The sequence below is a fragment of the Balaenoptera borealis genome (assembly GCF_965194805.1).
Source record: "Balaenoptera borealis genome assembly, chromosome: 7".
NCBI classification, from domain to species: domain Eukaryota; kingdom Metazoa; phylum Chordata; class Mammalia; order Artiodactyla; family Balaenopteridae; genus Balaenoptera; species Balaenoptera borealis.
The window spans coordinates 87298843-87314288 of NC_138864.1; the positions used below are offsets into that span (position 1 = coordinate 87298843).

The 15446-nt window shown below is 37.3% G+C and overlaps 1 protein-coding gene across 1 annotated transcript in view; it reads right to left on the reverse strand.

Annotated features, from left to right (window-relative positions):
• Positions 1–15446, reverse strand: part of DPY19L1 (dpy-19 like C-mannosyltransferase 1) — a 243399-nt gene that overhangs the window by 217335 nt on the left and 10618 nt on the right. The window contains exons 2-6 of the mRNA XM_082399504.1: positions 10117–10141; positions 9392–9479; positions 6558–6695; positions 3647–3767; positions 2883–2976 (exon numbers count right to left, since the gene is read on the reverse strand). Coding sequence (XP_082255630.1) covers positions 2883–2976; positions 3647–3767; positions 6558–6695; positions 9392–9479; positions 10117–10141 — 466 coding nt within the window. The remainder of the gene's footprint in view (positions 1–2882; positions 2977–3646; positions 3768–6557; positions 6696–9391; positions 9480–10116; positions 10142–15446) is intronic.

Sequence of the window (15446 nt, forward strand, 5' to 3'; positions counted from 1 at the left end):
GTGCAGTGCAACAGTCAAGAGAATACAAGTGGCTCCACAATGCACAAGAACTGGATGTCATTTGGGGATGGGTGGACGATCCTAGAGTTTAGGATGTGTTTGGACAGGACTAAAGACATTATTTAGGGAAAAGAAAATGTGTGACACTAGTGGGGTCTCTATATCCAAGCACAGCTCCAGAGGGTAGACCACCAGATACAAGAGTCGGACAACATCAAAGGGGCCAGCTGGGGCACAAAGCAGTAATGTGGGTGAAGCTGAAACAGGATGCAGCCCTCAGAGCTGGGAGAAGAACCAGAGACAGCTAGTTGAAAAGACCCAAATCCTCTTAAGGTAAAGTCACTCCCTCCTGCTACCCTAAGCAGTGAGTGGTCTATGGATTTTTTTTTTTATCCTAAAACTACAATAAGAAATAAGACTTTACACCACAACTCAGCACATGTACGTCTACACACATATATACAATAAGCAACAAACAGAAGTTTCTCTAAATAACACCTATTTTATAATGGTATACTTTATTTTTTACATTTGTATTCTTTTCTTTTTCATGTAAAAAAGTTGCTGGGCCTAACTCACTAAACTGATTTTAAAATCCCCTAGGTAAAGCCCTGCAATTTGACAGACTCTGTGCTGAAGTAGTCACTGGCTGACTTTGGGGGCAGGTGGGTGTCAAGGGTCACATGAGATCATAGCTCAGCTTGAATCCTGTCCCTCTATTGGTCAAATTTCTGATTTCCTTCACTTGCTTTGGAAGAGGTTTCAAACCAGCCTGGCATTAAGGTCATTCATCAACCAGCCCAACTCATTTCTCCAATCTTAATCTTCCACAACACCTCCCCAATCATCTGCGTCCCAGTAAAACTGATCTGCTTGCTAACCCCTCCATATCCCAGATTTTCCACCTTCGCTTCTCCCTGGGATTCTTTTCTCCTCCACCTATCCAAAATGCTCTGACCCTCCAAGGCGGAGCTAAGTCGACTGCTCCACACAGAACAAATTTCTCCTGCCTCCAGAACTGTGAGCACTTTATCCCTGCTGTCTATCTTCTACTGACACACGCCTACCACCACTGCCATCTCCCACCTCACCCCACCACCATGCTCTCAGGACCCAAACACGTAGTCTCAAAAAGAGACCACTTGGTACGCACTTTATGTGCTGACTGAACAAATGAACGTGTAGGGAGCACACTGCTGTCTGCGGGCTAAAAAATCTCAGGCCAGGGCCCAAACCACCAAGAATCCCTCAACCAAAACCAGAACCTCATATTCTCTGCAGCAGATATTGTGCCTTCAGCCTCTGAAACAGTTGTTATGGCAAGCATTATACGAAAATGATACTGAACGTTTACTTTAATAAATGTTTAGAAATTCTTTCAATTAAAAAACAGCATAACTATAGATTAGCAATTTAGTAATAGTGCCATGTTCCATGTTTTAACTTCTCTTACTTAAAATCTAATTTCCCGGGGCTTCCCTGGTGGCGCAGTGGTTGAGAATCTGCCTGCCTGCCAGTGCAGCGGACATGGGTTCGAGCCCTGGTCTGGGAAGATCCCACATGCCGCGGAGCGGCTGGGCCCGTGAGCCACAATTGCTGAGCCTGCGCGTCTGGAGCCTGTGCTCCGCAACAAGAGAGGCCGCGATAGTGAGGGGCCCGCGCACAGCGATGAAGAGTGGCCCCCACTTGCCACAACTAGAGAAAGCCCTCGCACAGAAACGAAGACCCAACACGGCCAAAAAATAAATAAATAAATAAATGATTAAAAACTTAAAAAAAAAAATCTAATTTCCCAAATGTAATAAAGCTATCCATAAGACAGCTGGGCGGTACTTAGCAAAATGAATAGATCCCCTCAATCTCATCTAACTTTGGCTTCTCATGAGACAAGGCACACTGGCCTTGCTTTCCTTCAAGTCAGCCTCCTCTCCTGATGACCAGATACTTTTGGTTAAGTTATTTCTGTGTGTCTTGTTTCAAAAACAAAATTTTTCACATCATCTTTTAATCATGAGTTTTCATTTCGGTCTCCCCCAATTACACAGTTAAAAGAACTTTCTTTGATGCTAATATTTCTGACTTTGCTCTAAGTATCTTAAATCTCTATGCAAATATATTTTAAGTTGATCTTCTAATAGCTTCCTCATTTGACAAATATTTATCAAGCAACTGCTATACACTCAAACACTGAGCTAGGATGCAATAGACTCTTTGAGGCACTAAACTAAGAATGCCACACTTCCAAAGCAAAGAAGATAACAGGATAATAGCAGAATCACACTCATTAAACCAAACTGAAAATCACTACATACGCTATACTTCTGTACCGCAAAGAATCAGTAAGAAGTAAAACAGAAAATTCTAAAGATACTCTGAAGGTAAAATAGTTCAAGCAAGTAATGTAAGGAATGGTCAAAAAAAAGAAGAAACAGAAATACAAAACTCAGAAAATTTGTCTATCTTTTAGTTTTAGAAATGTTGCTCAACTATGAAGTAAATGAGGTCAGATATTAAATATCTGTATAGAATATATTTCTATTTAGCATCAGCAAAATAGTCATTAACACCATTTGATAATGAGTGGTTCTTTCCCTTATATTTTATGTAAACAGTATATACTGCTTATGCACAAATGCCTATGAATATTTAATATTTATCAAATAACCCCATCCTGCTCTACTTAAGCCTTTAAAATTATTTTAAATTTGGCTAGCTATGCCAATGGTGAAATCATTCAAATGGGAAATAATTTTGTATCTACAAATAGATATATTAGACATGACATTGTTATAAAACTGAACTATAAATCAATCATTATCTCACTATTCTTACTATTCTAGTATATAATATTATAAACACATATTAAAAATGAATAGTCTTACCTTAAATATGTGCCATATATGAAGAATAATGCCATCATTAGTCCATTTAAAATAAAAATTACAGCAACATAAAAGCAAGCAGGATCTCCCAATCCTTTAAAAATAAAGAAAAAAATATGCTCTAACTATAAATTATGTGTCTGGCAATTTACATTAAAATGTGCTTATTTTGAAAATGGTTGCCATATATATTAAATGGTTGCCTTGGTTCGCATATGAACACATGACACTAGTGTGGAACATAGATGAGAGCAGAGTAGTAGCTACTGTGGTTTCAAAACAGGGCTGCAAATTCATGGACACTCCTCCTGTAGAGGTATGGGGTCTATGCCCCTGCTTTTGAGTCTGGCTGGGCTTGTGACTGCTTCAATAGACCATGGCAGAAGCCATATAGAAGACACCATGCAGTATCCAACTTAGAGCCCTGAGCTACCACATGAAAAGCCTAAGTATCCTGAGGTACTATGCTACACAAAAGCCCAAGTTACATGAAAAGGGCACATGTAGGTGTCGCAGTAGAGTCTCAGCTGGGCCCAGCCTTGCAGGTACCCCAGCCAAGGAGCCAGAATGTAAGTGAAGTAGCCCCAAGTTAATTCCAGTCTTCCCAGCCATTTGAGTCTAGCAGAGTCCTCTGACATCATGAAAACCAACCAACCATCCTATACCCTGCCCAAATTCCCTACCTGCAGAAGCTGTACGCCACTAAGTTTGCAGTAAATTTATTATGCTGCAACAGACAACTGGACAATATCATAGAAACTTGCCTTCACAGCTTTCAATTGGGCTGAGTCCTTCTCCTCTGGTAACTGTCCAACATATCTTGGTTTGAATACCAATCAAGTCCATTATTTTGATATAAATCCTGTACCAGCTGGCTAAGACTACCTAATTTTTTTAAAAAAAGAGAGACACCATAAGAAAAAATATTATCCTCAACAGTTTCCTTACTAGAATGTTTTTGAGATATTTTGATAATTATCAAATTTTCCCTTCCTGTACCATCCACTTGGGTCCCTTTAAATCTAGTAAAAGGACCTTCACAATCCCCTTTGTAGATTCTTCACTGGTCAGTCTTCACCAGTGCATGGCCTCTCATGGGTAAGAATAAAATATAACAAGAAATATGCAAATCTGTAATTTTCAAAAGCTATAAAACTCAACTAAGGGACATAAAGGAAGAGTTGAACAAATAGAAAGATACTCTGTCTTCCTGAATAGATCTAATTTTTCAAGATGTGAATTCTTCCTCAAATTAATTCATAAACATAACACAATGCTAAGCAAAATCCCAAGTGTCTACTGAGATGTATTATATGGAAAAATGACAAAAAAGAGAAAACTGAAGAAAATGTCCTAACAGATAACAAAATTTGTTGCTTACGTAATTAAATAGTGTGATGCTGGCACAAGAATAGCCAGACAGATCAAAGTAACCATGGTGGAGGCAGTGGAGTGCCACCCAGATCCCTCTTCAAGGCTGAGGCACTCATTCCCCTAGCAGCTGGGAGGGTTGGTGGCTGACAGCTCCCAGCTGAGTCCCTCTCTAGGAGCTACCCCCTGCTGAAGAGAGTAAATTCACTAAAGGTCATACCCCCTCCCAAGGGCAACTGCATCCAATGTCTAACTACTCAACAGGGGGAGATATAAAGGCCAGGGGCCCTTGCCTCAGGTAGGACAACTCTGCAGGGTCATCCCAGTTCCAGAGCTTCCCAGGGGATTGGCTGAGGCCTTTGTTGTGACTGCATCACAGCTCAGCTCTCCTCCTCCTCCTCCTACTTCCTTAATCCCCCTTCAGATGTTGCCCCCAAGGGCTTTCCCCTATACACTTCCTGTGTGCAGATCTCCTCTTTCCCAGGACCTCAACCTAAGGTAACTCTGAACACAAAGTCCAAAAGCAGATGCAAGCATATATGTATAATAATTTTGGATATAATAAAGAAGCAGGCAGAAGACGGACCACTCATCCAAGTGTTAGGTTCCACAGAAGACCACTTTGAAAAAATATAACATTAGATTCCTACCCCAACACTAAGCATCCAAACGAATTCCAGATAAATTAAAAATGTAAATCTCAAAACCGTAATTATAACAATTAAGAATGAAGATTTTTTTACATATATGAATGAAAACCATAAATCTAAAAGCTTCATAGATATGATATCTCTGAACAGAAAAAATACATTCTCATCATACTGTACAAAACTAAAAGGCAACAAAAAGCTGGAGAAAATATCTTATCCATACAGCATAGTATTAACATCCTGCATATAATAAGTGAGCTCTTATAAAATATCAATAAAAATACAGACAAAGGGCATGAATAAGCAATTATTTTTAAAAGTGAAAATGCATTTTAAGATACAGCATTGAATAAAATATACATACATACACACACACATATATACAGCAATGAACAAAATACTTCGTGTACTTCATCTTAACTCTTTTCAGCCTATTAAACTAGCAAGGATGCAGGGAAACAAGCATTTTCAGAAAAGCTGCTAGTGGGAATATAACCTATCTAGAAAGCATTTTGGCAACATGTACCAAAATCATTAAAACGTATATTCTGTTGAACTAAATAGTTCCACATCAACATATTTATAGTTTAAAAAAACATAAGAATATGTGTAAAGATTTCGCTTCAAGGATGCTTATTGCAGCTTTAGATCTTTTAAAAGTTGAAAACAACCAAAGTTTTCATAAAAGATGGACTAAATAAACAATGGTAGATTGTATATACAGCCATAAAACATGATGCTGTTGAAGAAAAGATGACTTAGGAAGATGGTTTTAAATATTCTTAGAAGACAAAAAGCACTTATAAAAAATGTTATGTGTTGTGTGATCCTATTGCTGTAAAAGTAAATGTGTACATGGTTATAGAAAGTACTCAATAAGTACTTTGGTGATTATTTATTGGTCTCTATCTCCTCTATCTCTATTGCCTTACTAATCAATCAGGCTAACTCAGTTGATCTGGAAGTTGGACTCCTCTCACTCAATGGGAAATGACCAAAAGCCCTGCTTTGTGCTGGTACTGAGTCCGGGCTTGAGATCCCACAGAGACCATGGCCCTGGCATCAGGCAGCATGCCTTCTAGCAGCATCAGCATGCTAAGAAGGGGGAGCCCAGGGGACATGCGCTTAACAGGAGAACCTCAAGGAGGAGTCACTGAGGAAGTTACATCTCAGGTTGGTCCTGGAGAATGCTTAGGGATGCGTCAAATGAAGGAGGGATGGTGAAGGAGAGGTCAAAGGTTACTGATATCACTGCCTTCCTATCTCAGCTCCTTTCTTCCACTCCCACAGGGGAAAAGTGCATTCAATTAAATGAAGAATCCCAGATAAGGAAGAAACATTATTTGGCAAATGACAAGTACAAGTAATGGCGCTCCTCTGCTATAATCCCTATAAACATACCAAATCTAGACAGTTTTCATACTTTGTAAACCATGCAATCATACTAATCATTCCCATAAAATCAGTTAAAGACCCCCAAAATTAATAACGATCTTTTTTCCATATTCCTTTCCAAGAAAAGATACACATTTTCTTTAAAAAAAGATAAAATTTAATATACTGAATTACATCTTAGATTTAGAATCAGCATTTAATATAAGTAATACTTTAAAAAGTAAAAAAAAAAAAAATCACAATTGAAAAAGTATCTTACCTCAGGGTAAAGATTGAACCTTTTTAATGTATTAATAACAAGGGGATATTCAGTCAGCTTATCATTCATAATCATCCATACTCCATCCAAAAATGAGGGTGCTTCCACAATAGTCTTAAAGTAGGAATAATATAGTCCCTGAAATAAGCACATGTTATGATTAAAAGTACATAATTACTATGCCTCTTATTAGCTTAAAAAAAAACTTAAGTATACTGTTTTTGAAAAATAAAGCAATCAAGAAAGTAACAGCTACAATTAATTTCACAGGTTTCTGATCACTAATAAATGCTCAGGTTGCAAAAAGCTTACATATCTTAGTATAACCTTGTCTAAATTGAAACAATTGATCTCAAAATAGCTTCAAAAATAGTTTCAACATTTAAAAAGTAATATAACTCAGACAGCATACTTCATTTAAGAAACCCCTATAACCCATACTAATTGAAGTGTTAGTAAAGGCTATCTTCTAAACAGGATGAGTGAGTGGTTTACTATGGAACCTAAGTTTACCATGAAGCAAGCAATCATCCTCAGCCAAAAACGTTTCCCCCTAAATGCTTATTTGAATCCTTAAAATGGTACTATCAGCCACCTTTCCTCCAGAGTTATATGTAAAAATACAAGTATATTAGGAAGGCTACACACTGATGTATTACATGTAAGTTACATTCAGATGCCAGCTAGTTTTACAGACTATTTTCCTTCTTCTCAGCTCAGCATAAGGTAAGTACCCTGCAGGACCGGGGCTCTGAGGGTGGAAGAGAGGGACAGTGGTAGTACTCCCATTTTGAGGAAAATAATTTTTTGCTTTGACATGCTAATTAGGAAAGATATCAAGGTTGGAATACTACATGGGACAAAAAACAAGCAAGTAGTAGAAGCCTTATGAGGGAGCAGAAGTGGCAGCGTAGGGCAAAACAGATGAACCAATTCCATCTGCTATACAGTTCTGTCTAGAGCTCCCCTGGTAGCCAGTACCATTAGCTATCAAACTCTAAACTCAGCTTAAGGTTTATAAATATCAAAGTGATTTGCCTACCCAGAAAAGGAAAAGAACGGTTCTTGATACCATCGTATTTAGCTTTCATATCACTGTTTTTTAAAATACTTTCTACTGTACTAGGTTGAATAATGTCCCCCAATATTTCATGTCCACTAAAACCTGTGAATGTGACCTATGTGGAATAGGTTCCTTGCAAATGTAATCAAAATAAAATGAGGTAATACTGGATTAGGTGGACTCCAAATGCAAAATAACTGGTATCCTTATAACAGCAGGGAAATTTAAACACAGAGACATAAGGGAAAATGCTGCATGAAGACAGAGGCAGAGATTGGAGTGACTGTACCTCAAGGCAAGCCAAGGATTGCCAGAACCATGAGAAGCTAGGAACGAGTCTCAGAGAGAACATGGGACAGCCAGCACCTTGATTTCAGACTTCCAGCCTCCAGAACCATGAGAGAATAAACTTCTGCTCTTTTAAGGCACCTAGTTTATTGTACTTCGTTATGAGAGCCCCAGGAAACTACAACCTACCTTGCAGGTTTGATTTTGGAACCATGTAAATATCTTATATAATTAAAATTTAAAAACAAAAAATTTTACATGCCTAAATAGCAAAAAAAAAAAAAAAGAAGAAGAATTAATTATTTATCTAGTTGGGAGACGGTTTCAAGTAACTTTAAGATATATCAATAGTAATTTTACTGTACACCCCTAATGGAATATATCCTAAAGTCAAAAAGAACTGCAAGAAAGTTTTAAATTGTTTTCAGTAATCATTTTTAATAATATCTTTGATACTTTTATTCCTCAAGTATAAGTAATTTGAAACCAAGATTCTCAAGCTAACAGAAAAGATACAAATTTAATATGAAAAAAGTAAAAACCACCTAAAACTAAATTTGAATTTAGAAATATAAATCAATAATTTATTTTCTCCTTTTAAAAAACTGTTTCCTAATTCTGTTTACTAAAAAGGCCTAGATACAATGGCCAATCTAATATAAAATATTATCAGTGAGCACCTGTAGAACCAAAATTGTTGTCTCTAAATACCATGTGCTACTGAAAGGAATCAGGGCTCCTTGGAAAACTGGATGATTCCAGGTCTGGAGAGGAAATGTCTTGTAGTACCAGCAAGTAAGGAAGCTACAGAATACTAGTGAGGTCATGTCAAGGAGACAGAGAGAACTGCAAGGGCTCTCACCAGCTAAAGACAGGTAAGTTTAAAAAATATGTTAAAATCTATCAGGCCATAATGGTACTCCAAAAGCAGTACCAACAGAACTCCGTTGGTCAGCACTAGAAGATGCTAGGGAACCAACTCATTTTTCTGAAAAGTTGTAATAAAAAGAAAGAATCAAGCATTTTCCTGTCTTTCCTGTGAAGTGTACCTCAGAGAAACAAACCAAATAAGTATCATGGGAAAGTTCTTCTTTACAGAGGAATTATGGTTATTAAATGCCCATTCCCCCAGGTCATTTAAACATTGGTTGATCTCTGATGATATTAAGTAATTGCCGTTCATTATTTTCAAGTGTGACAATGATACTGTGGTTAACAAAAAAAAGTCCTTTCTTTTGAGACACATATGAAAAATATTTACAGATGAATGATATCCGAGGTTTCCTTTAAAAAGAGATGGGTGTGTGAAGATGTAGATGACAGAAAAATGGGTATGTGCCCTCAGTTGTTGAAGCTGGGAGAATGGGTAGGGGGAGTTGTCTACTCTTCCTACTTTGGAACATCTTTGAAAATTTCCAGGATGAAAAGCTTAAAATGTTTAGATTACTAAACTACTATAATAAAATATTACATGAAAACTAACCATTTCAGTGCGAAAAGCCATCTCCCTTTCCAATGTTGAGAGGTGAGAAAAATGACGATCATTTTCAAAGAGGTGTGTTATATGGCTCCTGTAAAACAAAAGAGTAACAAAGCAACAGTGTTGAAACTTATACTAAGTATAATTTTAAAAGAAACTCTAAAAGCAAAAAAAAAATCTATAAATTTGCAACTCATTTTGTGATAAAACTCAAACACAATGGTATGCATATTTGTTTCTCCACTCAGTATATCTTACATTTCTACTAAACTTTCTCTCTATAAGAATTTTAAAATCTAATTCAAATTAGATTTTAAAATTAGAATGAACCAGAATAATGACGTTTTAAGCCAAGTAAAATAAAATTATAGATTAAACTATAAATGTCATTGGGTTACCATTTCAGAAATGTCTGATTTATGAAATTCACATTTCTTTCTATCCAGAAAATTAAAAGAATGAATCCTCCTCTCAACATGAACACTATATTAATGTTAAGGGAAGGAGAGTCTCAAATATAACCTCTTTAATAATAGATCTCTTTTTTATTAAAAAATTGCATTATTCTGGCTCTGATTTATCAATTAAACTACATTTTCAGACTAGTTTGCTGCATGTAATAATATACATTCATCCTTAAACTCAAATTATTCATATATATATGAGAAATAGTTTGGTAGGCTATAAACATCTACATAAAATATACCATAGGAGAAAAACAATCTTACCAGTGCAACACTGCTGCAAAGGCAGCTGCAAGAAAAAAGAAACGTAAATTATTATTTTAGCATTAAAAAATGTTTTCACCCTACCGAAAAGCATTACAAAGATAAGCATGGTAAAGTTCGGGAACTGTAAACCTTGAATTCTTAGGGACTGGGCAAAGAATAGGGACTCTTCAAAAGAAGTCCCAGGGCTCTGCTTAAAATATCAGTAGACTGAATTATAAAAGAAATAAGCATATATCTACAATTTTCATTCACACACTCATTCAACAAAATAAATGAGGAGCTATTATTTGCCAACAACTATACAAGAAACCCTCGGATGGAAAGTTCCACAAACTCAACTGCAAAGCGAATAGAACCAATGGTGAGAGGCAACAGAATAAAGAAATATGGTGACCTCAGGGAACAGGACTGGGGATGGATAAAAAGAGGGAACTACCACTTTCGATATATGCTGCAATATCTGAATTTTTATAATACATTTTACTATTTTTTAAACAAATTTAAAATGAAACAAGAAGGAAGAAAGAGATGGAGGGGGGGAAGGAAAATAGAAAAGAGAGAGAACACAAGCTAGTAATAAAACCAGTCTCATATGAGAATCAATAGTTTGCTTTCTGTACAAGTACAAAGAACACATTAAAATGAATCCAGAAAATACCATTCAGTTTCCTTGTATCACATGATTCACCGTATTGCAGGCTTCTGATTAAATAACTACTACGGAAATGAACTATAAAGTACTCTTAGAAATGAAAGACAAACAGCTCAGATCTTATTGTCTTATTTTTAAAGAAGTATTTATATTTCAAAAAATTTAAAAATGCATTTTACCTAGAAGATACTAATGGTTACAAAAGAAAAAGACTTACTCTTTCCAGATCATTGAAACTACAAATATTTAACTAGGTTTGTCATTTGACATTTATTTGTACATGGTACTTTGACCTTTTGAAATTTTGATTTTTTTTTCTTATTGACAAATCTACTACCCACTCCCTTTTTGGTTTTTACCTTTAAAGACTTCACACCACCATAATAAAATCTGGGCTTTATTTTCTCAATGATCTAACTATCATGTTGCTGAATAAATCATTCTTCTGTCATAGAATGTAAATACCACCTTATCATACTGAAGACTTGTCACACTTATACTTTGGTAATCCCTTAGAGATTATAATTTTGATTTCATTCATAAATTAATATGAGAATAATCTACATATTTATAATATATATGTATATGTTAGTATCCATAAACATGATATATAACTTCAATTATTCAACTCTCTTTTCAACTGCCGTCGACAAAAATCCTATCAGTAGAGCTAATACATAATACATAGTTAACTCATATTTCTTATTAAGTCTTTCCTGGGAGTTTAACATCTTTTTGTTTCTGCTAATAACCATGAAATTTTGTTTTCATTATACTTTACTGGATACTGTTAATGTATTTATTTTTGAAGTGTATTTATTTTGTAATGTATTTCTTTTGGGCTCATTTACTAAACCATTAATTCTTTTATTTTTTTTTGGTTTATCATCTTCAATTCTCCATTTTAAATAATATTTTAAAAAGATAACTTTGCTCACGTTTTATAATTTTACTATTAGTTTCTTCTTCCCATCTGACAATAATAATAAACGTCTAGAATAATACTAAGTAATTCTGGTAAAAGAGGGCATCCAGTATTCTGCTGACTTTAACAGAAATGCATTTCACATTATGCCTTTAAATTAGCCTTTGACCTTCACATTTCTGCAGCGATACATAGGATTTCTCAAGATCATCATCTCTCTACTTCCTCAGAATACTACAACTTCTCAGAACGATGGAAGATACAAAGTGCCTTTTGGTGCCTTCCTTTAATTCAATCCGTGCAGCACTAGACAATTCTTGGATTTCTTGGCATTTGAATGACCCTCTTTCATAGTTTCCAGGGTCGATTCATAATCTGCCCAATGTTTTGAAGTCCTTTGTTCATCTCAATTTAATAATAGTAATAATAATAATAGTAATAAAGCAGCTAACATTTGAATTCCTATTACCTGCCAGGCATTTTTAAGTGCTTTACTTGAACTAACTCAATAAATCCTTGCAACCATCCGATGTGTTAGGTACCAAACTTCCCTGGTATACAGATAATAAGTTGATTCCCAGAGAACTTTAGGAACTTGCCCAAGAAACAAAGTGGATAAATAGAGAAAGGGAGGTTGGAAGCAGGAATTCTGACCTAAGATCCCTGTACTGTGTGGCCTCTTGTGGAGGAGGGAGGGGCTGACACAAAGGCCAGAGCCTCCTTACCCTAAGTATCTTATTCCCCTTCCCTCTTTCTTTTTTTATTTTAAAGATAAAAGAAAAAAGTTACAATTCATCTGTTGATAAAGGCAGTATGTTTTATAGAAGCTATTAATTTTTTTATAGAAGTGTAGAGCTGTACTTTAATTTATTCAAAATTGAGATAAATTATATGTATATGTCATTTGAAAATGAAAGCCCCAGCAAGTAAAGCAGATACTACCTTGTGAGCATAATTTAAGCATAAAGACATAAAATGACAAAAATTTCCTCAAGTATCCCTAAAGAGCTTTTCTTGCCTTCTTGCCTACAGAAAAGATTATAAATGAGTTTCTCTAAATGTATTCCAGTGATTGTCAATCCTGTGTATAGTCTTTTGGGAGTGTCACAAAATTGATAACCAATTTTTCCAGTTTAACACATATGCTATTCTTGTCATTCTAAGGTACTGAGGTAAATACAGCATTTTTTTTAAAAATCAGAAGATAAAGAAAACTTTCAAAAAATCCAAAACTATTCTATAAGAAAAAGGTGTTCAAGGAAAGAAGGTTTGCTTTGTAACCTAATTCAAAAGATTGCAATCCTGTGGCTGAGAATTCTGAAAGGCTCTTCAGTTTTGCTAGAAGCACACAAATTACCAATCCTCTGAAACTAAATGGGCCCCTCCTTCCACTTTCTGATTAAAGAAATTTTGTACAAGATTATATGTCACATTATATCAATTTTCAGCCTTATGCGATTTGAGCTGCTGCTTCACTGAAAATTATTCTTCTCCTGTTATTAGAATCTTGTTTAAACAAAATAGAATGTAACTCCCTGAGGGTACAATGTTTCACTGAATTTTACTACAGTAGTACTTAGCAAGAAGCTGAGCACATAGCCAGACTCAAATGTTTGCTGAATTAATGCATATAATTAAGGTGGGAAATTAAATAATCCTAAACCATGTCCACATAATAAACCAAAGTTGAATATACTTTGATTGATGGATAGCTACACACACACACACTCGTGTGCATATAATAGTTTTTTTTTTTTTTTTCAAAAATAGAGTCCCAGTGATCAGTGCAAATTAGACCCCTTGCCTACGCGCAGCCCGCTGCCTAAGCCTCCCATTCTCAGTCTGAAACCCCGGCGCAGTGGAATTCCCGAGGTCCTGCCCCAGCTCTGCTCCCTCTGACACCCCTCCTTCCAGTCACAGCTCGGAAAGTGCGAAGGGGACGCCCCCTGCTTCCCCGCCTCGACCTTGCCTGGCCCGCAGAGCTTTGCAGCAGTAAAGAGGGCAGGAGGAACGGGGAAAGAAATGGAGGAGGGGGTCCTTCCACGCTGTTCTGCTCAGTCCTCAAGGGCTCCTAGATCCCATCCCCTCTCCAGCCAGCACCAGATCCCCCAGACCTCTCTCACCAACTCTCCCAGCCTCCTACCTTCCCCCAGGTCGCCTCGCCCCAGCAGGTGACTCAGAAGTCCTGGTCTCTTCCGCAGACCCTCCCACCCACCCAGTTAGGATTGCTGGGAAGTCGAGCCCCGCGATCTGCTTTCCTATGATTCCTCAGCTGAGTCTTCTACACGCTGAAGTTGGAGACCCACTGTCCTTTCTCTCTTCCTCCTCCTCAAGGCAGGAGAGCAGGAACTGTGAAGCCAGGGTGGGCTGCTTCTCCCCTTGCCCCTCTCTGGTAACCTGCCAGCCACCCTCCTGCAACCGCAGCCAGGACTACAGTTTCCCATCTACCCTACATTTAATCCCTTACGCATGTACTTCATAACTAGTACTTGACTTAATTCACAGAATACCTTCACAAGCCCTCTTATTTGAGTCTCACAACAATCCTGTATTTATTCCCATTTTACAAATGAAAAACTGGGCCTCTGAGAGGTTATTTCCCCAAAAGCAGGAACCTGGACCCAGAAGTTCTAATTCCAAGCCTCAGTTTCTTTCCACAGTGACAGAGCTGCCTCCCTTCCCATCTGTAGGCATTTGATGACCTCATCTCATAACAATATTTATATAGAGAAATATATTGTCAGTCCAAAATGACTTGCAAAATTTAAAAATACATCTTATTCCTAAATTGAGGTTAATCCATACTTAAAGCATTCTGCACAGTTTTGGCCTCCCTAATGCTCAAGTGACAAAATGATATAAAATGAAGTTAAGAACTCTTCTTAAATCCACTGGACAAGGTTTTCAAATCAATCTTGACAAGTTCCACACTCAACCTCTTCCTAATATTACTAACAATTGTTCTCAAGGGTCCATTCAGAGTTTAAAAGTTTCTTCCCAGAAGTTGAAGTCACCAGTAAATAGTCTCCCTATTCCACACCAACAATCCATCCTGGAGAAGGAAGTCAGTTTCTAAATGTACAGACTTAAGCATCTCTTCCCCGTCTAAAAACTCCCATGACTTTCCATGGCTCACACCATGGAGTCCACATTCTGGCCTTTTTCCAGTTAATCCCACCACACACCCTTCATGCTTGGCTGCACTGGGCAATGATCCCCTAAAATGACAAGTGTTTTTTGTTTTGTTTAGTTTTCTTTTTGGCTGCATTGAGTCTTCTGGGCAATGATCCCCTAAAATGACAAGTGTTTTTTTGTTTTGTTTCATTTTGGTTTTGGCTGCATTGGGTCTTCATTGCTATGCATGTGGGCTTTCTCTGGTTGCGGTGAGCGGGGGCTACTCTTCGTTGAGGTGCGTGGGCTTCTCTTGTTGCAGAGCACGGGCTCTAGACGCACGGGCTTCAGTCCTTGTGGCACGTGGGCTCAGTAGCTGTGGCGTACAGCCTGGGTTGCTCTGCGGCTTGTGGGATCTTCCCGGACCAGGGATCGAACCCGCGTCCCCTGCATTGGCAGGCAGATTCTTAACCACTGCACCACCAGGGAAGTCCCTACCAAGTGTTTTAATGATGCTATGCCTTTGCTCCTGCCTGAAAACTACTAATTCATCCTTCAAAGTCAAAGGAATTCAATTGTGGCATTTTGTGAAGCTTGTCCTGCCAACATAGCTATTACACTTTTATTAGAGCACCTAAA